The sequence below is a fragment of the Peromyscus leucopus genome, chromosome 8a (assembly GCF_004664715.2).
Source record: "Peromyscus leucopus breed LL Stock chromosome 8a, UCI_PerLeu_2.1, whole genome shotgun sequence".
NCBI lineage: Eukaryota > Metazoa > Chordata > Mammalia > Rodentia > Cricetidae > Peromyscus > Peromyscus leucopus.
In genome coordinates this window covers 23,504,595-23,528,502 of record NC_051085.1, presented here as the reverse complement: position 1 = coordinate 23,528,502, position 23,908 = coordinate 23,504,595, and the positions used below count along the sequence as shown (strand labels likewise).

Below are 23,908 nucleotides of genomic sequence, written 5' to 3'. Positions count from 1 at the left end.
ATGCAGTGATTGAGGAGGCCAAAAGAGGGCATTGAAGCCTCTGGAACTGAAGTTATAGACAGTTGTGAGCTGCCATAAAAGTACTGGGAACTGAAACTGGGTCCCCTATAAGAGCAGCGAGTGATCTTAACCTCAGAGACATTTCTTCATGCCCCCTACACAACTTCCTAAGCAATCTAAATAGAAGTTAAAAGAAAGAAGTTCTGCCGGGTGGTGGTGGCGGCGGCGGCGGCGGCGGCGGCGGCGCACGCCTTTAATCCCAGCACTCGGGAGGCAGAGCCAGGCGGATCTCTGTGAGGTCGAGGCCAGCCTGGGCTACCAAGTGAGTTCCAGGAAAGGCACAAAGCTACACAGAGAAACCTTGTCTCGAAAAACCAAAAAAATAAAAAAAAAAGAAGTCCTATATATTAGCAAATATAGGTGCAAGCAGAGAAAGGTTGAATTCACTTGTCTAGAAGCATTCAATATTTACCGACTCTAGGTAATGTGCTAGATGTTGGATCTTGAGTTATCTGATGCAAGCTGTCTTAATGTGATTACTTCTTTTCCTACCTTTTTCTCAAAAACAAAATAGAACATTTACAGAATCAGGGCCATGGTGTTACTATGAGGCAATTCTGGTGACTCAATCTCTCCAAAGCATTCTCTACTGGCATCTTATCGAGGTGTCAGGAGATAGTAATGACTTATTGTCCAAGGCTTCAGTGAGTCGCAGATAAATCTATATGGAAAAGCAAAACCATTATTTTTTTCAAAATATCCTTCTGCAATGCATAATGTTCAACAAATAGAGGGGGGAAACTCCTGCAGGGTGTGGTGGTACAAGGAGGCAGAGACAGGTGGATCTGTGAGTTTGAGGCCAGCCTGGTCTACACCGTGTATTCCAGGATAGCCAGAACTACACAGTGAGACCCTGTCTTGAGATAAAAAGAAAAGGAAAATGAACTCCCTTATAATTTCAGTACCCAGATAAGACAACTCTCACTTACACCTTCTCCATCTGCATTTCTGAGCCCATGCTGCCAATGAGCATCACTAGCTGCTTCTTTTGCATCTCTGTCTGTTCCTTGGATCACTTCTACACACAGACTCACCTCACATCTGTAAGGAGCAATTAACTAGGCCCCTGGAGAGAAACTTAGCCCTTCAAAAACACCGCTATACAAAAACTCGTCCATGAAATAATGGAGCTACCCCAATTCTGAGTTTTACATATCTGAATCTTGGAGACAAGACCCTCTCTCCTTCTCAAGTCTCCTTAGTCTCCTTCTACAACCAGAGTAGCACCAAAGAAAGAAGCAGGGCCCTGGACCAGGAATGAATTTTGACTCAAGGTCTGAGGCTCCCCCTAGTGGTACAGAACCACATCCAGGGATGGGACTCTAGAAGGTAACAGATTCTATGAGGCCAATCAAATCCGAGCTGGTGTAGGTCAACTATGGTAAAACGTGGTAAGAGCCAATGAAGCCTAAAATTTAGTCATCTACCCAGAGGCTTGATCCCCGCACTGGATTTCCCTGATGAAATGCCCCAAGTCTCCAAGCCAGCAGCCATCACTGCCACTGTTAAGAGATGATATAATGACATCTCTTATTGCTATCAAGGAAAACCACATAGCAATTTCAACCCAATGACAGTACTGTTACCAATATCTTCTAAAATTCTCAGGAAATGGAAACGAATAAAACCAGAGTGTTTATTCATCTATCTACTCATTCTGCTACTGAATGCACATGGAAAGAGCATCTCTCAGGACAGGGAAGTAACTGATTCGCTAATGTGCTTGCCCTATATGAATAAAGACCTGAGCTTGATCTCCAGTATCTATCTATCTATCTATCTATCTATCTATCTATCTATCTATCTATCTATCTATCTATCTATCTATCTAAAAGTCTAATAGGATGGCCCATGTAATCTCAGCACTGGGAGGCAGAGATGGAACTCTGGGGCTTCCTTGATAGCCAGGCTAGCCTACAAGACGAGTTACAGGCCATCGAGAGATCATGTACAAAATAGAAAGTAGATGGTAACTGTGGAAGGATGCTTGAGGCTGGCCTCCACACATGAACACAGGAGTGGCTATCGCGCGCGCGCGCGCGCGCGCACACACACACACACACACACACACACACACACACACACAGCACCTGTCATGGTAGAGATAATACAGGGTCTAAATCACCCCAACCTGCAAACAGAGAACGGATAAATGCAGGTGGAAATCAGGCCTGGCCTGGACAGAACCAGGAAGGGATTCCCAGGAGACAAGGTAACTGGACTGATTTCATGAGGTCAGGAAAAGTTAGCAAGAAAAAGACAAAAGAGTATTATTTTAAACTCAACAATATACTTCCAACAGATCCCACTACATTAGAAAGCCATTTTAACAAAGCGAGAAGTCGCACAAAACAAAAGGCAACTTTCCTTAATTCTCTTGTTTTGGGAAGGGAGGAGTACACTGACATTTTAAATTGTTAAGTGCAAGCTTCTTAATTACTCAGGCACCTCATTCACCAGGGTGGAATGCACAGGACCAACAAGCACATGGGTGGGTTAAGCAATGGCACCAACTTAGCCGTGGGTCACGGTGTTTAACCCTCTTTGCCCCTTGTCATGCTAAAAGCTCCATGTTCATGGCTGAGGGCAGACTCCTCATCGGTCTCTGTCGGAGCAACGTAAGCGAGGCCGCTCTTACCACCACCCCAGTGCAGCGCAGCCTGTCCTTGATGGGGGTGGTCCCCTGACTGTCTCAGTGCTGTGACCACACACCTGGCGGAGCAAACGAAGGAAGGCCGGGCCTACCGGGGCTCACAGTTCAATGGACAGGCCGTTCTGAGGGGACATCAAAGCAGCAGAAGCGTGAAGCAGCTAGTCACGCTGCATCCTCAGCCAGCAAAAAGGGAGCAAGGAAAATTTGTGCTCCAGGAATGGCGCTGCCCATTTTTAAGATGGATCCGCCCACCTCAATGAACCTAATGCAAAGAATCCCTTGAGGATATGCCCATGAGCTCAATAATGCCTCCCCGATCCCAGATGTGCCTGGGGGCTTGGGTTGCAGGTGATTCTGGAACCTGTTAAGCTGACACAAACCATCACACATCATTAGGCCCGTTAGGACGTTAGGTTAAACACAGAAGGCAGATGTGCCCCTCTGCAAATCTGTCATAATCTGGACCAAGTTCAGGGCTTTCTGAGTAACTCTGCAAGACCTCATCTCACTGCTTGAACTGCAGGATGCTCTCTGGGCGTTACATCTTTTCTCTCTTTGGCTAGCAATATTAAGTATGTCATAGCCCATGTACCAAATTTCTGACACGTGACACCGTCTCTTTGTATCCACTGCAACAGACTCCAGCACGTGACAGAACAGTAGATATGAGACGGGTGATCCAAGTACAGCTAGACATGCCATCATTCCCAGTATATTTTCAGCAGTGACTGTTCTAAGAAACTCCATAACCTTGCGGACTCATTCTAAATGAGGGAGTTTTGTGTTTGGTGGTTGTTTTTCGCTGACACAGGCTAGGCTTTGTCTCCTGCAAAAATTGTAGTCACTACTATCAATACAATTGACGTATTCGTTCTGTTTATATTCTACTTATATTCTATTTATAACCATTAAGGAAAAGAAATGGATCCTGGGTAATGGATCCGTGGTAAATTAAAGTGCCTGCTGCACAAGCTTAAGGACCTGAAGTTTGATTCCCAACACTCATGTGAAAGGTTGGATGCAGTGACGATCTCCTATAACCCCAGGGCTATGAGGCAAAGAATTCTTGGAGCTAGTTGGTCAGCCAGTTGAAATGGTGAGCTCCAGGCTCAGTGAGACCCCGTCTCAACAAATAAGATTGAAAGTGATAGAGGAAGGTTCAGAAGTCAACCTCTGACCCCTACGTGCCTGCACAAACAAGCACATCTACACACACACACACACACACACACACACAAAACCTCACACACAAACCAACAACAACAAAAAAGATACAAAAGCCTATTCTCCTACAGGGAACATGTTTATCAGCATACAATATGTGGTAGACACATTGCTAGACGACCCAAGGGCAAAGCTGCGTGGAGCACATTATTTCACAGCTCTCCTTTTATATTGTATAATATATAAAAAGAGCCAGGGACGTGGAGCAGTTGCTCTATAAGATGGTGCTATTATTATGATGATGATTCATAAGACATTGTGCTGTTTTTAGCAAATTATTACAGATTTTGATTTTTGAGGGTGGGAGGCTTTTTTTTGTTTGTTTGTTTTGAGGTAAGAGTTGGGTTTAATCTACCCAGGCTGACCTAAGCTCCCTATGTAGACCAGGTTGGCCTCAAATTTCTGATGAACACACCTAACTGTAAAATGATTACAATTCGTTGTTGCTATTATTGTTATCGTTTTGAGACAGGGCCTTGTGTAACCCAAGCTGGCTTTGGATTCTCGTTCCTCTGGCCTCTACCTCCTGAGTACTGGGATTTTAGTTGTACACCACCACGCGCAGTCTATGGCGGATTTTTAAACAACATATTCCAAGAGTGTTGCGAATACTCACCAATAGTGTAGTATCTCTTCAGTTCTGTGCGCCTGATTTCTTTTAACTGGTTGTTTTTTCTCTTCTTTTTCTCATCAGTGCTATGTTCCCCCTCCACTGCAATGTTGGACTTGTCTTGTTCCGAAATGACTGAATTAGCATCTTCTTTCCCGGAATGAATCCTTGTGGCTGTAGCTGAGATGATCTCTGCATTTTGTTTGGCTTGTTTTTTCTTTTTTAGTCTGTGAATGAAAAGAGGAAAACATTGAAGAAGTGACTTGCTACATGTAATCCTAATGTTATGCTGCAGGACTCTAATATGGAATTCTCTAACTTATTAAATACTTTATGATCCCACCCACTCTTGCTATACAGCACACAGATTGGCTTCAAGTTTACAATCATCCTGTCCCAGACTTCCAAGGGCTGGGCTTACAAGCATGCACCACCAAGCCAGGATCTTCCTCCACCTATCTTTTGGCGGAACTGAAGATTGAAGCCAGGGTTTGTACATGCTAGGCAAGGACTCTACCACTGACTCTTATCTTCAGTCCTGTTTTCACTTAGAAGAAGAAGGAGGAAAAAGAGGTGGAGGAAGAAGAAGGAGAGGGAGAAGAAAAAGAAGTTGTTTGAAGACAAACATAAAATTATTCAAGGGTTATTTTCCTTTTCTAACCACTTAAATATTCTAATGTGGAAACCAGGGAGCTTTCCTCAATTTTGTATCCACAATAATAATAATAAATTTCATAGAAGTATGGGAGATGTTCTAGGCCTAAGAAAAATGACATTTTTCTATAGGCTATGAAATGATGAGTATTGTTTTTAAATCAAGATATAGTAATTCATCTATAAGGCCCCATTTGGGCATTGTATATTTTTAAAAAGTGTTTGTGGTTATCAGCTGTACCTATGAACAGGTAAGCAGGTATGAAACATGTCTTTTATTTTGGGTTACATGCAGTATCAAGATTTGTAAGACCTCTCTGGTTTAGGTAGCTCTTTTCATTTATACACACAGTAAGAGACCTAATGTCAAAAATATTTACATGTAAACAGAGTGCCCAGGTACATAAGGCCAGGGTCCTCCTTCTGAAACAGTTTATGCTCTGTAGAACACAGACTTTCTCAAGAACTAACTGACTGCAAGGTGCACATCAGTTCATTGCAGAGCATGCACCTCCTGGAAAACATTTTCAGGGGCTGGATTCAGTGAACAACGATAAACTTCAGCTCCCATAGCCTTGGGAATAAGGAGCTGAAAACATCAAATATGTTCACTAAGTTATCAGCCAGTGCATATATTAGTAAACACAATGATTATTCCTAATGACTAGTTTGTACTATTACTAAGGGATTTTTAGATCTCAAGAGATGTAGCACTTCAGGACTCTTATCACAGAGTTAAACAAATGCAACATAAAAGAATGCAAACACATCTTTGCATCATCAAACAAATGTTCCACAGCATAAACAAATGTAACACATCTTAAGATAATATTCTACAACACCTATGCTCAAGATACTGCCCAGTGTGACAGTCTACTTCCTGTTGCCTGCTACCGACACATAGCAGCTACCTCTCCAGCACCATGTCTGTCTGCACACCGCTATGTCCCATCATGTCCCGCCATGGTGATAATGGACTGAACCTCTGAACTGGAAGCAAGAACCCCAATTAAATGTTTTCCTTTGTAAGAGTTGCTGTAGTCATGGTGTCTATTCACAGCAATAGAAACCCTAACTAAAACTAGGTGGGGGAGGGGCTGGGAGGAGTGGAAGGAGGGGAAATTGTGGCTGGTATGTATTATATGAGAGAAGAATCTATTTTCAATTTAAAAAAATTTAAAAATAGAATTATAAATTTTAATTTTCAATTAAAAAAAAAGGAAGGTGTCCCCTTGGTTTTTTTTTTTTTTTTTTTTTTCCCCTTGGTTTTGATGTTTATGGAGCCCAGAGCTCAGGGAACTAATGAATGTCTTCTCGAACATTAAATGTGGTAACTGCACTTCCTTGGCTACCAACAGGCCCTTTTATTAGGATTAGCTGAAATAATATACGTCAACACCTAACACAAAGAAGTAGAAACAGAACAGCTAAAACATCCTGTTATAATATCTAATGACCTCAGAACAAAGCACGGGAAGATCCATGACACATGTCACTTTCAAGCATGCCATATGCTATTGTTCCCTGAGCACCAAGGAGTCAGCTTCTAAGATTTTTCTTTTGTAAATACCTAAGAGACAAGACAGCTGGGGAAAAGTGGAGGTGAGTTCACATCTCATCTCTTTGTGGGCTTGGCTAAGCACACACACAAACAATGCACACACACAATGACAAATCAAAGTTAGCCAAAAAAAAAGGGGTGGGGAGATTGTTTTCAATGAGAACACGATTATTTTCTATCAGATTTTAAGCCATTTTACTGGCAAAACAATAGATGGTTCTTTGTGAAGGTAGGTCTGATAATGCCTCTAATAAAATAAAATAAAAATTCTGATCAAATTACTGTTCGAGGTTTAATGCGCAGTGACCTGGCTCTATGTGGAGCAAGCATCTCTTTAAAGGGAGCAGTCTTTGCAAAGACCTGACCTCTTTCTCAAAAACACTGGCTATGGATGGCCTGGCTGGTCCTCTTCTATGTATTAGCTCATCAAAACTTGCTTGAAATGTAGCTTTCGCATCATTCAAAAATGATTTTTTTTTTTCTAGAAGAAAGCAGGTGCACACAATTAGCTCTGTATCTTATCTCCTGAGATATGCTGTTTCTTCATGTTCTGGATCTTTCCACTTGCTGTCCCCATTTCACCCTCTCCCTGTGATAATTAAATCCACTTTGATCTGGGGCACATGTTTTGATGAGCAGCAGCAGCAGTGTTTGGGGACATCTCATTAGGCACTAATTTTCACTCATGGAAACTGCAAAATGGGATGGATATGTTGTCTTACTCATTTTCTCTTTTCCTTTACAGATCATTATTGTCAATGGTACAGCCAAACAACTGTTACTCCAGAAGGAAAAAAAAGGCTAGAAAAGAGCAATACCAAACTAGTTTAGAAGGATAAAATAGAGTAAAATTTAGTGCTTTAGAATGTTTAAAATCAGTTTTTGTTTTGACTAATCTTTTTTTTTTGGGCATTATCATTTTAACTGGAACATCTGGCTTTGCAGCTGGAAATCAGAACAATTTCTGGAGCTGTGATAGGAAGCCCTTCCTTCCAAATACAGAAATAGACACCACCTTTTCCAAGGTTGAGTAACTGGCAGCCTGATGCGTATTGGCAGTTAAGAGTCCTCAGACTCTGCTTTCTGAAGCTTTTAAAGTTTTCTCCTTTGTTTTTGGAGTACTTCCATTATTTCATCTAAGATGTTTGTGTGTGTGTGAGTGCATGTGTTTGCATATGTGTGTGTGCACTTATGTGTGCATGTGTATGGAGGCCAGAGATCAACATGAGATATATTCCTTGATAACTGGCCACCTTATTTTTTGAGACAAGGTTTCTCCCTGAGCCTAGAGCTCATCTAAAAAGTACTGAAGTCTATTTTGTATTTGATTGCTATAGGTACAAATGAAGAAAATAAATCTTCGTTTCGTTAGATTATAATTACTTTCTTTACGATAAATCACAAGTACAAGAACAACCATTTTTAGCCCTCCCCTGGCCCCACTGCTGTATTTAAATCCTGTCCCTTCTAGCTCCGAAATGTCACCAGCAAATCTACTTCTCTTCTTGTTCTACTCACACTGAGCATGTCAGACTCTGCCTGGACAACTCTGTCTAGTACTGTCATTGTTTTATTATGAAAAATGGTACAGTACTGTACTACAACATTCACACTGTGGAAAAGGCAGGATAATATTAAGTGCAGTCACTGAGGTAGCTCATAGGAAAACTGGAAGAAAAGGGAGATGATAGTGATCGACCTTCCCCAAGAGCAAAGAAGGCCATGACCTGAACTTCCCATCTACCCATGGTAGCATTCTGCAAAGCATGCTTATTTGGAATCTGTAGCCTTTTTACATTAAAGTAAAAGGCAATGGCATGATATAAGTATACATCATTCTCTCCCTATTACTGTCTTTGCCACAGTTAGCAGAACAACTGGGTGATTCTGTGAAATAATTTGTATAGGAGAATGAAAGCAGCTTCCTCATGTATAGGAAATGAGTCTGAGACTCTCTAGCCTTCATCAGACAGGGTTCTGAAAAAGTTCTTTTTGGACTCTGCAGTCCCTTCTCTGTAGATGGAGTTTCTTTGTGTCTTGGTAGCAGCTCCCAAATAACCACTCAGAGACTTAATATTATTTACAAATGCTTGGCCGATAGCTCAGGCTTGTTACTAACTAACTCATACATACAGCAACACACAGCACTAGCAAACTAAAGCTTGCACTGGTGTGCTCCTAAGAATTGATGCCTATCTCTTGCTGCAGATATTTGATTTAAAGAGAAAACGTATTGGCTACATATGATTCAAAATGTATTAAGTAGGTATGTTGGCGATGTAGCTCTATGGTATAGTGCTTATGTAGCATTCCTGAAGTCTTGGGTTCAATTCTCAGCACTGCAAAAATAATAAACAAAACCATAGCCTTCTTTAATTAACATTAATGTTTTACTTCTTTCTTAATTTTAATTTGGAAGTCCATGTGCTTCTGAAAATTGTACCATAGAAATAACTATGTAGTATTGAATTGTCCTGTAAGATAACCACTAGCCTGCCACTCACAGCTACTGGATTTAATATTTATTTTGCATATGTTGTGCACTCATGTATATATGGATATGTGTGCCATAGCACTTGTATGGAGGTGGTGCAGGTACTCTCCTATCTTTATGTGGGTTCTGGGACCAAGCTCATGTGTCAGGCTTTCGCAGCAAGCACTTTTACTAAAAAGCTACCTCACCACCTCTGGTTACTAAATTTAATTAAGATCGTTCAAGATTATTTGAATATTTAAATTTTCAGTTGTAAGATAACACATTTCAAATGCCTAATGGACTTCTGCTAGCAGTACTATTAGACAACGCATAGTCAGAACATCCCTACCATTACTGGCAGCTCTGATCACAGCTACTGCAGCTCTACTAGCAGAGGTTAGAGAAGGGAATATGGGAATTGTATTCAAAACCCAATGAGTATTTGCCTGGGGTTTGTCTACAGGTTACAGGTACACATTATGTGAGAGCCAAAGCTACATTTTAAGTTTTAATTACTGTGCCTAAGAGATCCTTGAAACAAAAACGCCTCTGATCTGCAAGCCCCTTGCCCAAGGACAGAGAGTTCCTCAAATGCTAGAGGCTATTGTTTATGAGAGATAATAAGCCATATGTTCTCACTCCCCTAAACAAGTTTGTTAGACCCATCTGAACCAGATGTGCTTAATCATCTGTGGGCAGGAGGCACATGGCCAGGAAGTATGTGAGGATGTACTCTTGGCCCTGATTAGATGTAGGAGGGAGGTACATGGGCAGGAAGTACATTAGCATGTATGCTTGCTTCTGATTGGATCTCATTGAATGCTGTGAATTATGGGTTTCCTTCTTAAGCCCCTGAAAAACATGACTCAGGGCCATTTTCTGAAAACCCAGAGATGGATGTGGCCAGAGCCCATCCACCTGGCCAGTACTTAATTACAACGTGCTTCAAATTTGGCTTTAAACTGTGGTAGTGGTCTTATTCTCTGTCAGATTAACACATATTCACGGTGAAGTGAGTTTACAAAAAAGGAACTTACTAAGGACAGAGAGAAGAGAATAAGAAAAATTTCATTGTATTCTTTTTCCTAGTTTTTAAATTTTATACCATGTATAATAGGTATCTAAAGTTTTGTGGGTTTTTTTGGTATCTAAATTTTTAAATATTTAATGAAGTCTTGAAGATTCTTTCCTTCTATAAGAATAATTTAGCATATAAATTTTGCTCAGAGTTTGAGTTTTACTTTTTCAAAAAAGATTATCAAGTAAACCTTGGAGCCTGGGCTTAGAGGCATACACCTTTAACCCTAGTACTCAGGAGGCAAGGATAGGTGGATCTCTGTCATTTTGAGGCCAGCCATGTCCTACATGGAGAGTTCCAGGACAGCCAGGGCTACATAGAGAGACCCTCACCCCACCCCATTTCTAAAAATAAGAAAAGAAGAGAAAACCTTCGGAGCTAGAAAGATGACTCTGTGGTTAAGAGCACTGGCTGCTCTTTCAGAGGACCTAAGTTTTATTCCCATCACACATATCACAGCCCATAACAGTCTGCAACTCCAATTCCAAAGGACTTAGAACCCTTTTTGGCCTCCTTAGGTACTGCATACATGTGGTACAGAGACATAAACACACATACACACACCCCATGTAGGCAAAATAATCATACACATAAGTAGAAATAAATCTTCAAAAAAAGGAAAGAAAGGAAGGAAGGAAGGAGGGAGGGAGGGAGGGAGGGAGGGGGGAGGGAGGGAGGGAGGGAGGGAGGGAGGAAGGAAGGAAGGAAGGAAGGAAGGAAGGAAGGAAGGAAGGAAGGAAGGAAGAAGAAAAGAAAACCTTGCAAGATCTTTCTTTTCACAGCAGCTTAGGGACTGAGTTACAAAGCTGGCTTCCCCTTATGTGTACTTTACAAATGCAGGAGGCTGGCAATTTTATCTGTGTCTCAAAGATAAAGAAAGGAAGGCTGAGAAAAGCTAGGACCCAAGGTCACAGGACGGAGTTTAGCTGTGGAGCAGGAGCTCACAGGTCAAGGCTAGCCCACAGGTCAAGGCTAGCCCCCACCGCCACAGGGCTGGCAGGCTACTCCTGCTAAGGCTGTTTACACAGCGTTGTGTCTCTTTTGACCTTACAATGTAGTGGTCTGGGGAATTCTATGAACTCTTTGGAGAAGGAATGGCCTCAGAGTCTTGGCAAGGTTGATGATGAGCTTGTTCAGAATTTGATTTGACTCCAGATTTGGGTTCTGGCCTTGGTTTTCTTGGTAATCAGCTCTGGCTTCCTTTGGAATTGTGGTAAAGTAAACAGAAGGAATTGAGAAAATTGTTTAAGATCTTTCTGGCTTTAACAATTACACTTGGCTGAGAAAAATTAGAAAACGTGCTAAGGCTATTTTGATGTATTAAAAATTATTTTTAAATCTACACTAATCTTGCTTAAAAGCCTTCTACTTCCCTGTGTCTTCCTTAAGACTCACATCTGGTATATTTTCTTTCCATTGTAGACTCCCAAGAGCTGGGAAAGTCCAGAGTTCAATATGCTATATTATCTATTTATAAAGTCTCTCAAAATAACAATAACAAAATAAGCCAACAAAAAACAGCTGCTGCTCTACAATCTGAGACTAAAAGCTCTAGAAAGAAAAATGCAAAATGCTGAAGTTGAACAACCATGCGACAGTGTATTCAGTGCTTTTAATACTAAACTTCTCCCCCAGATTGACTTCTAGGGAAATAAATGCTAACATAAAAGATGTAGGGTAGACAGAACACACTAGTTCATGAAAAACACTCCATAATAGTATTCTAGGGTCACTTTGTTTTGTGAAAATAAAGGAAAAAAAAAAATCCTCCCAGACCAACTACACAAAGGTAAACACTCCCAGGTAGGTTTGGTGGATTCAGGATTATGGTTGGTCACTGGGGACAGTAGAACTTCTATAATTATATAATTTGGTGCTGAATTCTTTCAGTTTGGGAGGCGGGAGTATTTCATAATCACAAAAGCAAAAAACAAGAGAAACATTACAAGTATCAGCAGCTATGGCAACATTGTGCCATGTCTTGGTTATGATTCTCTCTTCTGACTTTAATTACTGCAGTGAATTCATGGACAGCAGCCCCACCCTGCTGGACACCTGCATATCAGAGGCAGCTGATCTATCTCCCTCAAGAGACTTTGCTCCGTCCTTTGCTCTTCTGGCTGCACCGGGTCACTAGACCTTCCGACCTACAGAATGTGGGTTGTTTTTTCTAAGCTAGAGAAAGCAATGGAATGAGCCCAATAACCATATAAAATCATCTGTGTTTGAACAGTCTTTTGTTCCTTCGGGTGTACATCTTTGGCAAGTTGCTAAATCGAGACCTTGGGTTCCTTGTCTTTGGCATAAAAAATAACTTCAGATAGTTTTTGTGATGGTTAAGGGATAGAGGAAAGGCTTGTTATTGACCACAGCCTGTATTTGGTTCACAAGAGCTGGAAAACGTAAGTTATATATATGCTGTTCCTGTTATTTTACTGAGAGATTTCTAAGGACCCAAGGAAATGAAAGAACGTAAAAAACAGTCTAGATAACATGAAGAAAGTACACAGTGTGTCCCAGGCATTAATATGTGCTCATGTTCTTTTTCTCACTATGTATAAATTTGTAACTTTGTTGTGAATATAGCCACTGACAGAGCACAACTTTTTATATTCTAGTTCATTGTATGGCTTCATAAATAGAGATTCAGTTTCCCTTAAAATCCATAACTGTGATATTTGCCAACTAAAATCAAACTTAAAGGCAAGGGGCATCGCTTCAAAATCACTTGAGGGGCTGGAGAGCTTGTATAGAAGACCCAAGTTTGGTCCCTATGTTGGGCAGCGCATGACAACCTACAACTCCAGGTCCAGGGGATCCTATGCCCTCTTCTGTCCTCTGAGGGCAACACACGCGCACACGCGCGCACACACAAACACACACACACACACACACACATTTAAAACTAAAATGAATCTTTAAAAAATATTTATGAAAATTCTGTTTTGGAATTATGGCCAGATAAAAATAAAAATTATGAAAAAAAAGCACTGAAAAAAATCTGTATAGACCTATCTAACTCCAATATCACAAATTTCAGATGTTTTCTTTTTCTTCACTATGTCTATTAAAATAATAATAAAAATGAGATTCTTCCCATTCACCAGTAAAAATTAAAAGTTTGGCCTCCAAAGACCATGAGAGCAGAAAGAGATCCTTTGCTTTCAAGTTCTGTAATCGTGATATCTCTGCATACAGGTATCCATACACATAAACTTCCCTTGGCCTCAACAAACAACTAGATTTTAATAAAGGTCAATACATGTGATGCCAAGGCAAGCCACAAAAACACAATGTCTGTTTTCTAGGAGTTTCTTTTGGTCCTAAAACAGTGGAGGGACAGCCGGTCTTAGGTGCCTCCGGTAACCAAAGTACAAGTGTAAGGGGCGATTCCAAACTTCTCAGTCAGGGGTTTGGAGTGGGTTCATCTGGGACATTTCTGAGACCCTTTCAATGACCCCCACTTCTAGAATTACTGTGAAAAGTGAATGCATATCCTGGGGAAAAGGTTCGCCTCCCATTCCAAAACAAGACAGGCTTTTGCTGTGTGTGGGGCATGCCCCTCTGAGCAGTGTGGCTCCATGTCCTGAAAGTCCAGGTGCTATGTCACAGACTGGGAAAGTTCTAGGGGAATTTACAGTTAGGAGAGCGTTAATACAGGTGTTCCTGAGCAGACAGTAGAGTGTGGCTCAGATTCAGATAAACCCACTGTAAGTTAAGGATACACTCAATGCCAATAAACAAAAACTGAGAAAAGATAACTAAGTGTCATCATTTCAAGTGCTATATCTCTCAGCTATAAACTGAAGTTGGGAACCACATGGGTGGGGTGGGGTGGGGGATTGCTCTGGGAGGGAGGGAGATGGAGAGGAAAAAGGTCAGAGAGAATGAATATGAACTGAGTCATGCTGAGGGTGATCAGCCAATATGTAAATACAGTGATTACATATTGATTTTACTGCTTATCAATAAAGAGTAAGCCGATAACACGGCAAAACGGAAGTTAGTAATAGTCGAAAATGGAAACGCTAAGGATTGGAAGTTGCTGACTTACAATTTGCTTTACAATGATGGTGTTAATTCCCTGTGGCCACTGGAACAAATTAAAACACACGGTGGAGCTGGCAAGATGGTTCTGCAGGTAAAGGTGCTTGCCACCAAACCCAATGGCTGGAGCGCAACCCTTGGGACCCACGGGAAAGAAGGAGAGAACTGACTCCTGCAAGTTGTTCGCTGACCTCCACACCCACACACAAAAACCCCACAAACGTAATAACAAAAGAAAGCAAAAACAAACAAAAAAAAAAATGGCATGCACTCTCTTACAGTTCTGGAAACAAGTCTGAAATCCGCAGTAAAAGGCTGATATCAAGAAGTGGGGCGGGGTCATGCCTACCCCCAATCTCTTTGCTTGCCTTTTTCAGCTGGGAGACTGGCGTTTCTTAGAACCTCTTCCTTTACCTTCAGAGAGGGCAACTTAAGACGCTGACTTCCTTGTCCTGTTTCCTTCCTTGGGCAGTCTAGTTTACCCCCACCTCCTTATTTACGCACTTGTGACTGTCTATAGGACCCACCCAAATACTCTCCCTATCTCTAGGTCCTCAAAGGTAGTCCGATCTTCAAGGTCTCCTTTGCCGTGAATCCAAGGAATTATTCTTGGTCAAAGAGGTTAGGATCTGGGTATCTTTGAGGGTCAAGATAGGTCGCAATACTCTTTAGGTTTTTTTTTTTTTTTCTCCCCTCTCTTTTTTTTTTTTTTCCGAGACAGGGTTTCTCTGTGTAGCTTTGCGCCTTTCCTGGAACTCACTTGGTAGCCCAGGCTGGCCTCGAACTCACAAAGATCCGCCTGCCTCTGCCTCCCGAGTGCTGGGATTAAAGGCGTGCGCCACCACCGCCCGGCTATCTCTCCCCTCTCTTTTAAGATGGTCTCACTCTGTATCCTAGGCTGGTTTTGAACTCGTGGTTATCTTCTTGCCTCCAGCTTCTCTCAAGAGTAAAGATCACAGGTGTAAACCACTATGCTGGACTTTCTTAGGATGCGATTGTGTGACAGTGGGTGTGTTTTTTGTGAAGCCTAGTCTTTTCCAAGCTGAGCACACTGGAAATGCACTGCCAGCAGGTACCACCTCTAGCCCTAACTTAGCTTTGAGTCCTAATGGTGCATCCCATCACTATCTCAGCTTCCAGGCTTCAGCCATGACTGTGCCTACAGAGTGCACTGTCTGGGCCGCGTGCAAACGTTCACTGTCAGCAGGGACTGGCCAAGAGCAAATTTCATAAGAAAAAGCACAGTGCTTGTGAGCAACAACTGCTGACACCATAGGCCACAGCGAGACTTTACAGACATGAGCTTCTCTTTGTGGTACCCCTAAAACTGCCTTTGGAAGTGGAGATACCACAAGAAAATTTTAATATGAAGAATTTCTAGGAGTTACATCTCATGTTCATACCAAATTACTTCAATCTGATCAACGCTAGTTATTCACTGTTTTGATTACGGCAAAGTCAATAAGTCTTTCTCTTAGAAAACAATTTTTAAAAAGCAACTTTATTAAATCTGTTTTTTGACAATTTTTTTTTTTTTTTTTTTTTGGATTTTCGAGACAGGGTTTCTCTGTGTAGCTTTGTGCCTTTCCTGGATCTCACTCTGTAGCCCAGGCTGGCCTCGAACTCACAAAGATCTGCCTGCCTCTGCCTCCCAAGTGCTGGGATTAAAGGCATGTGCAACCACCACCCGGCTGACAATTTTGTGTATGAACATGATGCATTCTGATTACTCTCTCCTCTCATTCATCAGTTTTCCACCCTTGCCAACATACGCCTCCCAACGAGTTCCCTCCCCACATTCACAGCTCTTTGTTCAGTTTTGTGACTCACTGATTTTAACCAAGTCTATGCGACCATGGGTTTTGAAGCACCTGTTGAAGCCTGGTGGACTCATCAGTGGGTAGCTGCCAAAAACAATGACTACCCCTTTCCCTGAATCTATCAGGAGCCAATATCATCATGGAGAAGCAGGCCTTGGTGAGCCCCTTCCAGATCCACGTTTGTTGACAGGACCAGTCTTGTACAGTTCCAGTTCAGGTGTCCATAGCTACTATTAGATCATGATTTGATCGAACCCAGTGACTGAAGGCAGCATTTTATAGCCCTTCTCTCAATTGGTCTTCTAGCGCCTACATTCTTTCCACTCCCTTATGGAGTTCCTTGGCGCACACAGAAATCTTATTTTGCTTGGGGCATCAGGTTTTGGAATTTTCTTATTCAAAATGATTGATCTACTCTGACTATATTTAATGCATTTAGATAGAAAATGACACTGGCATATAGTTTGATGACATATACATTTGTTACTCGTAACAAAATTCTTTTGAGAAAACTGTTTTCTCACGTACATTTCTGTAAAAACCAATTAACACGGAACTACCTTGAAAAACCTCAAACAAAAACATGAAGATATAAGGAATTTTATTTCCAGCCTTTCACTCAGTGGTTTTCAACCTGTGGGTCGCAACCCTATCAATCCTTTCACAGGGGTCATCAGAAAACACAGATATTTACATGATGATTCATAACAGTAGCAACATTACAGTTATGAAGTAGCAACAAAAATAATGTCATGGTTGGGGGTCACCACAACATGAGGACCTGTGTTAAAGGGTCCCAGCATTAGCAAGGCTGAGAGCCACGGCTTCAACTTCTTTTTCTGCTAACTGCTCGGATTGCATAAACATGGAAGAAAATAGAAGCTACACAGTTACAAATTCTGCAAACAACCAGTTGAGGACAAACCCTCCTCTGCAAGCCTAGGAAGCGAAACACAATGTTTACCATCAGCAGAAACGACCTGCTCAAAGAAAACAAGCCTGAGTAGCATAACGTGAAATTTTTCTGTAGCTAAAATTTTCACCCTCCCCTTATTTTAAAAAAGTAAATTAATTTTATATGACTTCTGAAGAGTTTTAGGCACACATAGACTTAGTTTTTTCATGATAAGCTGCTTTAAAAAATGTGGGTATATGTTGTTAAAATTAATTAATTAAAAATAATTAAAAAATAGGTATGTGGGGTGAGGGGATCTGGGTGTGATGTGAGGGGCCGGTGCACGTGTGTATGTGTGTGTGTGTGTGTGAGTGTGTGTGTGTGTGTGAGTGAGTGTGTGCGAGTGAGTGTGTGTGAGTGTGTGAGTGTGAGTGTGTGTGAGTGTGAGTGTGTGTGTGTGTGTGTGTGTGTGTTACAGTATGAATGTGGAGGTCAGAGGACATCCTCAGGTGCTCGTCCTTGCCTTCCACCCTGTTTGCACTGCTGGCACCTGACACACTAGCTTCAGGCAGTCTCCTTCCTCAGCCCTCTACCTGCCAGTAGAGTCCCACTGGGACGACAGAGTCCTACCAAGCCAAATGTTTACCTGAGTTCTGGGGATCCCAACTCAAGTACTCTACCCATGGAGTCACTTCCTCTACTCCCATTATGTGCTTTCAATATCCTAAGCTACAAGTGACTTCACGACTCATCATTCTATATACTCCAGAAAGAACCATCTCACATTAAGTTTAAAGTTTTTAGAAATTAGTTTTGGCAGATGGCCTCAATTTATATCCAAGATGCCCATTCAATGTCTTAGATGATTTTTTTTTTCTCAATTGGCAAGTCTATAAGTCATTTCCTCGGGAAGTACTACTGATCACAAATTGGACTGGCGTAAAGAATCTTGTAAAACCTATTCTTCCTTTTTCCTTAGAATTCATACAGAGCTCTGCGATAAGGATAATTCATTTGTATATAAGGGTGAACACAAAACAGATTTTAAAAGGAAAATCTGGTCTTTGCTTTCATATTTCTGAGAGCCCATCTCCAGGATCAATACCATCCAATCAGATTTTGGTCTTGTTCAGGCCATCTGTGATCATCCCCCAAGTATGCTACACTTCTGTTCGCTGACCACAAGGAACACCTGTGAGATAACAGGAATAAATATATGATCCTTGCCCAGTTCCTCATCCCGGGATCCTAAAACACTTGGAATGTTCTGAGTAAGAAGTATCTTTTTTGTTCTAAGGATGATGCAATGTTGGGGATGGACAGATGCCTGGAGATTCAAGATGAGGAGTCGACATCACAAGACCAAAGGAATCAGTGATGGAGTTTCCAGCCCTGTGCTTCCAAGGCTGATCTCAGGAGAGACAGAAGAAACTGGAATGGGAATCCAGTCACTGCTGACCAATGATTTAATCAATCGGATCGACATGAAGAAACTTCCATTAAATATCCCTAAAGGTTCAGGGAGCTTCTGGGGTTCTGAGCACATTAGGGCTGGAAGGGTGGTGTACCTGGAGAGGGCGTGGCAGCTCAGCACCCCCTAAAACTCCACGTCTTGCCCTACTCATCTCGTTCCCTGTGCTATTCTGGAGTTTCATTCTTTATAACAAATATGATGTGAAGTGAGGGCTTTTCTTGAGCTAACACAAGTCCTTCCAAGGAAACAGCCTGAGGAGAGGATCATGGAAGAACCCCAAACCCTAGCCAAGTCAGACAGAAGCCCACTGACCCAGAGACCTGGAGCTTCTGATTGGCATGTGAAATGAGGGCATTCTTCTAGAGGCTGAACACTCAAATCTGTGAAACCTGATCAGCCCTGCGGACTCATCAGGGACTATTATCAGAACTGAATTGGATTAGTGTCAACCAGAAAATATCAGAGTATACACAAACTCTTGATTTTTTTTTTCCAGACAACCCAACTCAAACATAGCACAGAAGAATGCATTCAGACTGATAAAGGCTTACTTTTAAAAAAAGAACTCCACTGTCTCCAGCAAGTAATAAATGAGTTAATGTGCTCTATGTTGCCCAAATGAGCAGATCATGAGCAGTCAAGGTATGTATATTCCCCACGAGTACCTGGCTTTCAGACTCCCTTTGAAGGTCCAGGAGGTATGAGAACACTAAGCTACAGCACCACACAGCAAAGCAGGGTGGAGGCCGGCTGCAGCAGCCCATGTTATCCTCTTGCTTTTATGCCCTTCCTTTCCAATTGCCCAGCACCCGAGGCTGGAGATGACCAGTGGCCTCCCCTCGTCTGTCACTGTGGGCGCTACAGTATCCTTAGCCTTCCCTGGTACTGGGTCGGTTCAGAGCATCAGAAGGCTGAAACCTCAGACCACACGGTGCTGCTGCCCACTGCAGAATGACTTCCACCGAGTTCCACTCACGTCCCCCATGTCACCCAAGGTGTGGCAATACATTGCTTCTGTGGATGGTGCTGCAGACACCACATTTGTTTTTTTCAGTGTCCCCATGTGCAGTCCTTGGCAACGTCATAGAAGCGGGACCCAGAAAGTCCTTTGCCACTCAAAGAACTGATGGTATATGTTCCACTCATGAAGACAAAGATCCATGAAAAGGATCCCTTTGCACACTGGCCATAACACACTTTCAGGGCAACCACATGATGCTTAGTGCGCAATCTAGCATTCCACGTTTCATACTAATTTATACATTCTTTGATCTGTACCTTCATTCCAACCATAGACTATATGATTTTGTACATGAACAGCAAAGAGAAAACACGGCACCTCCGCCCTTTTCCTCCCTCTCATAACATGACTAGGGGTTTGCTTTCTTCCTGTTTCTTGTTCCCAGTTTATTAACACATTTGAGGAAGAGGACAGAAGTGGAAAATGACGCAGGAGGGAAGGAGAAATAAAAGAGGATCTGAAAGGAAAGAAAGAGACTAGACCCAGACATCGGGAGATAACCTCCAAGAATCCGGAGAGAGCTCTCACATAGGTTTCAGGAGGAAGAGGCAGGTTGGAGAGGCAACCAAGAGCCATGCCAGAGGTAAAGACAAGAGAAGAGAGGACCCAGGAGGATTTTATTAAGTGCAGGTGTGGTGGCACACGCCTGTACTCCCAGCAGTAGGGAGGTAACAGCAGGACAGGAGTTCAAGGCCAATGGAGCTACATAATGAGTGTAAGGTGAGCCTGGATCACCTGAGATCCTGTGTCAAAAGACTACAGATGTACAATATACCCACTGCACTTATTCTCTCCCTGGGTATTCTCTGAGAAGTGAAGTACATATTTGAATTATTTTAATGACTTTCCCTATCATCCTTATTTCTTGGACTGGGATCCTGCTGAGAGACTGGACCAAAGCAAGGCTGTTTCCATGCTATGTGAGTTACACATGTGCGGATTTTCTCAGGTGATTTAACAGTGGGACATGGAGGCTAGAGAGATCACTCTGCAGTATTGCTCTTTGGAGGACCCAAGTTCAGTTCCCAGCACCCATGCCAGGCAGAGCATAGCCACCTTTCATTCCAGCTCCTGGGGTTCCAAAGCCTCTGACCTCCACATGCACCTGTTTACAGATACACACACACACACACACACACACACACACACACACACACACACACGCATGCACACTTATACACACATACACTTAAAAATAAAAACAGACATTTTTAAAGTGGAACATAAACAAGTAAATAAAATGAATAATAAAAATAAAAATGGACTAGGCGGTGGTGGCACACGCCTTTAATCCCAGCATTCGAGAGGCAAAGGCAGGTGGGTCTCTGTGAGTTCCAGGCCAGTCTGGTCTATAAATCAAAAACTTCAGCCTTGGAAATATAAAATAAGTTAATTATGAATTATCAAACCAGACTAGTTCTCCCCTCTTTAAACCACCTGGTGGTCCCCTGCTCCCAAGGACGCCACTACATTGATGCCAAACTTCTACAGAGGCCTCACCAGTGTAGCACATTACAGTCTAGACCTGAATTCATATAATCTTCCTGCCTCAGCCTTTCAAGTTTCTGAGAGTACTAATTAAAAAGTTGTCTGTCAGATTTCATGAATTGGTATGATCTGGAATCTGACCTGCCACATGTATTAAAAAGAACCAGTACTTCAAATGAAGTTGCACCACATAATGTAGTAAGAGAAATTAAACTCTACCCAACTGCTGTAGCACGAATCTTAAAAGGTCTTATTAATAAAATCAAACTCAGAGCCAGTTATTGGGGTGAATGCTGGAAGATCAGAGAAGCAGAACAAGCCACAGCTACCTCCACCTTGCCAATTCCTCAGCTGATCCTGTTTCCTCAGACTGGATGCCTCTCAGCTGAACTGCTTCTTGAAAGCCTAAAAGCTTAACCAACCTAATTCCTGGTTTTCAGGCCTTATATACCTTTCTGCTTTCTGCCCTCACTTCCTGGGATTAAAGGCTCACTTCTTGGGATTAAAGGCATGAGTCACCGTGCCTGGCTGTTTCCAATGTGGCTTTAAACTCAGAGATCCGGATGGATCTCTGCCTCCCAAGTGATAGGATTAAAGGCGTGTGTGCCACCATTTTCTGGCCTCTGTATCCAGTGGCTGTTCTGTTCTCTGACTCCAGATAAGTTTATTAGGGTCACACAATATTTTGGGGAACACAATACCACCGCAAACTGCAACTGAAAGAAAGATACAAGGATGCTTTGGGTTTTGTTCTGTTTTGAGGGGGGCACACAATGACTTTCCTGAGACAGGGCAGTTTCCTACCACCTGGATACCCACTCATTTCCCCAAGATGAAGAGAACAAGGGTTTCCTATTATCAACCCTTTGTTTGTAATTAACCTGCCACACTGCACACAAAGATGATACCAGCCATATCACCAGAGGGATTAAACTAGTAATCAAACATCATCTCTAAGAATGTTTTTACCAAGAGAACTAGACTTTTATTTCATTATTTGGTTTTGGAAATTAAACCCAGACCTCATGTGTGTTGGGAAATTGTTATACCATTGAACTATACTTTCAGCTCTTCCAAATCAATCTCTCTCTCTCTCTTTCTCTCTCTCTCTCTCTCTCTCTCTCTCTCGATAGCTGTTCATAAATGACAAGGCAATTTCTTCTTGGGTTGAAATTTTAAAATCTTCTGGAAGAAAAAAATGGGGTGGTAGAAATATCTCAATAGATAGGAGAAAATTAATACACCTTCAATTATGTCTGAGACTCTTCCAAGAATATATCAACTATAATTCAAATAAAAGGAAAGAGAGACAAATTTCTTGCTATCTGCCGGGGACTCTCCAGTCATCCTTTCACAGAAAGAGTCCCTTGAAAAGAGGATCTCAATATTTAACTTATGTTTATGTAGTTGATTTCTTTTTTAACTATTTGGAGGCCCATCACTCAGCTCCCAAATAAATACACAAAGACTTATTCTTACTTATGAATGCCTGGCAGTAGTTTGGCTTGCTTCTAGCCAGCTTTTCTAACTTAAATTAACCGATTTCTCTTTTGCCTCTGGGCTTTTTATCTTCCCTTAATTCCATATGTTTTTCTTCCCTTCTTACCCTGTGGCTGGTAGTGTGGCTGAATGGCTGACTCCTGGCATCCTCCCCTCCTCTTTTTCTCCTAGCTCTTTCTCTCAAACTTAGATTTCTCCGCCTATTTATTCTCTCTGCCTGGCAGCCACACCTATCCCTCTCCTGCCTAGCTATTGGCCATTCAGCTCTTTATTAGACCAATCCGGTGTTTTAGACAGGCACAGTAACACAGCTTCACAGAGTTAAACAAATGCAACATAAAAGAATGCAACACATTTTTGTATCATTAAACAAATATTCCACAGCATAAACAAATGTAATACATCTTAAACTAATATTCCACAACACATATACATTATAGTTTGATGGAGGAACTGGAAAAAGCATAAAATTCAGCATGACCTATTATTTTATCATTAGTATTACTATACAAACAAAAAGACATTATCCATGCATTAATATATCAATATATCTATCTAATCAATATTAATTCTATATTCAGATATTCTTTTACGGGCAATTTATCATTTAACAATAAATTAAGTTTTCCAAATTCTATGTAAAATTGTCCTAATATTTAAAATGGTAAATAAGTTAACTAACTACTTTACAATGACACAATAATTACTAAACTATCTCTTCCATTTCATTTCCCAAGAAGTATTTTTAAATCATAGAATTTCACCTAGGAAAGTCAATAAAAGTTATTTCAAGAAATTATGCATTCAATCATGGAATCCAGTATACTTTCAGCCTTTGAAACACCCCAGTGGGACTGCAGATAGGGTTGGGTGGGATGTGCATGCTAAGCGTGTATAAGTTTCTAGGTCCGATGTGTAAAACTGACAAAAATACTCTTAAAGCACCCCCATGTCTGGACACTCGTTATCATTCTACTTTTTTTTTTTTTTTTTTTTTTTTTTTTTGGTTTTTTCGAGACAGGGTTTCTCTGTGTAGCTTTTGCGCCTTCCTGGAACTCACTTGGTAGCCCAGGCTGGCTTCGAACTCACAGAGATCTGCCTGCCTCTGCCTCCCGAGTGCTGGGATTAAAGGCGTGCGCCACCACCGCCCGGCATCATTCTACTTTTTACAAAAGTTTTAAATGCAGTGCCTAGTTCAATGCCTCGCACACTACAGAAAACTGTGTTAGACTTTTGCTGCCCCTTCCCCACGTCTCCTTGTTTTATACCCTTCATTAGCGGTAGATACGGGTGGGGCTCTTCCCCAAGTCCGGAAAGGAAAGAAACACTTGGTACAACTGAGCCCAA

General features: G+C 41.8%; 1 protein-coding gene across 3 annotated transcripts in view; it reads right to left on the bottom strand.

Moving 5' to 3' along the window:
* The window catches only part of Ncoa7 (nuclear receptor coactivator 7), a 150,503-nt gene that overhangs the window by 75,717 nt on the left and 50,878 nt on the right, over positions 1-23,908 (bottom strand). For all 3 annotated transcript variants that reach the window (XM_028868335.2, XM_028868333.2, XM_028868336.2), the window contains exon 3: positions 4,554-4,774. In XM_028868335.2, coding sequence (XP_028724168.1) covers positions 4,554-4,774 — 221 coding nt within the window. The remainder of the gene's footprint in view (positions 1-4,553; positions 4,775-23,908) is intronic.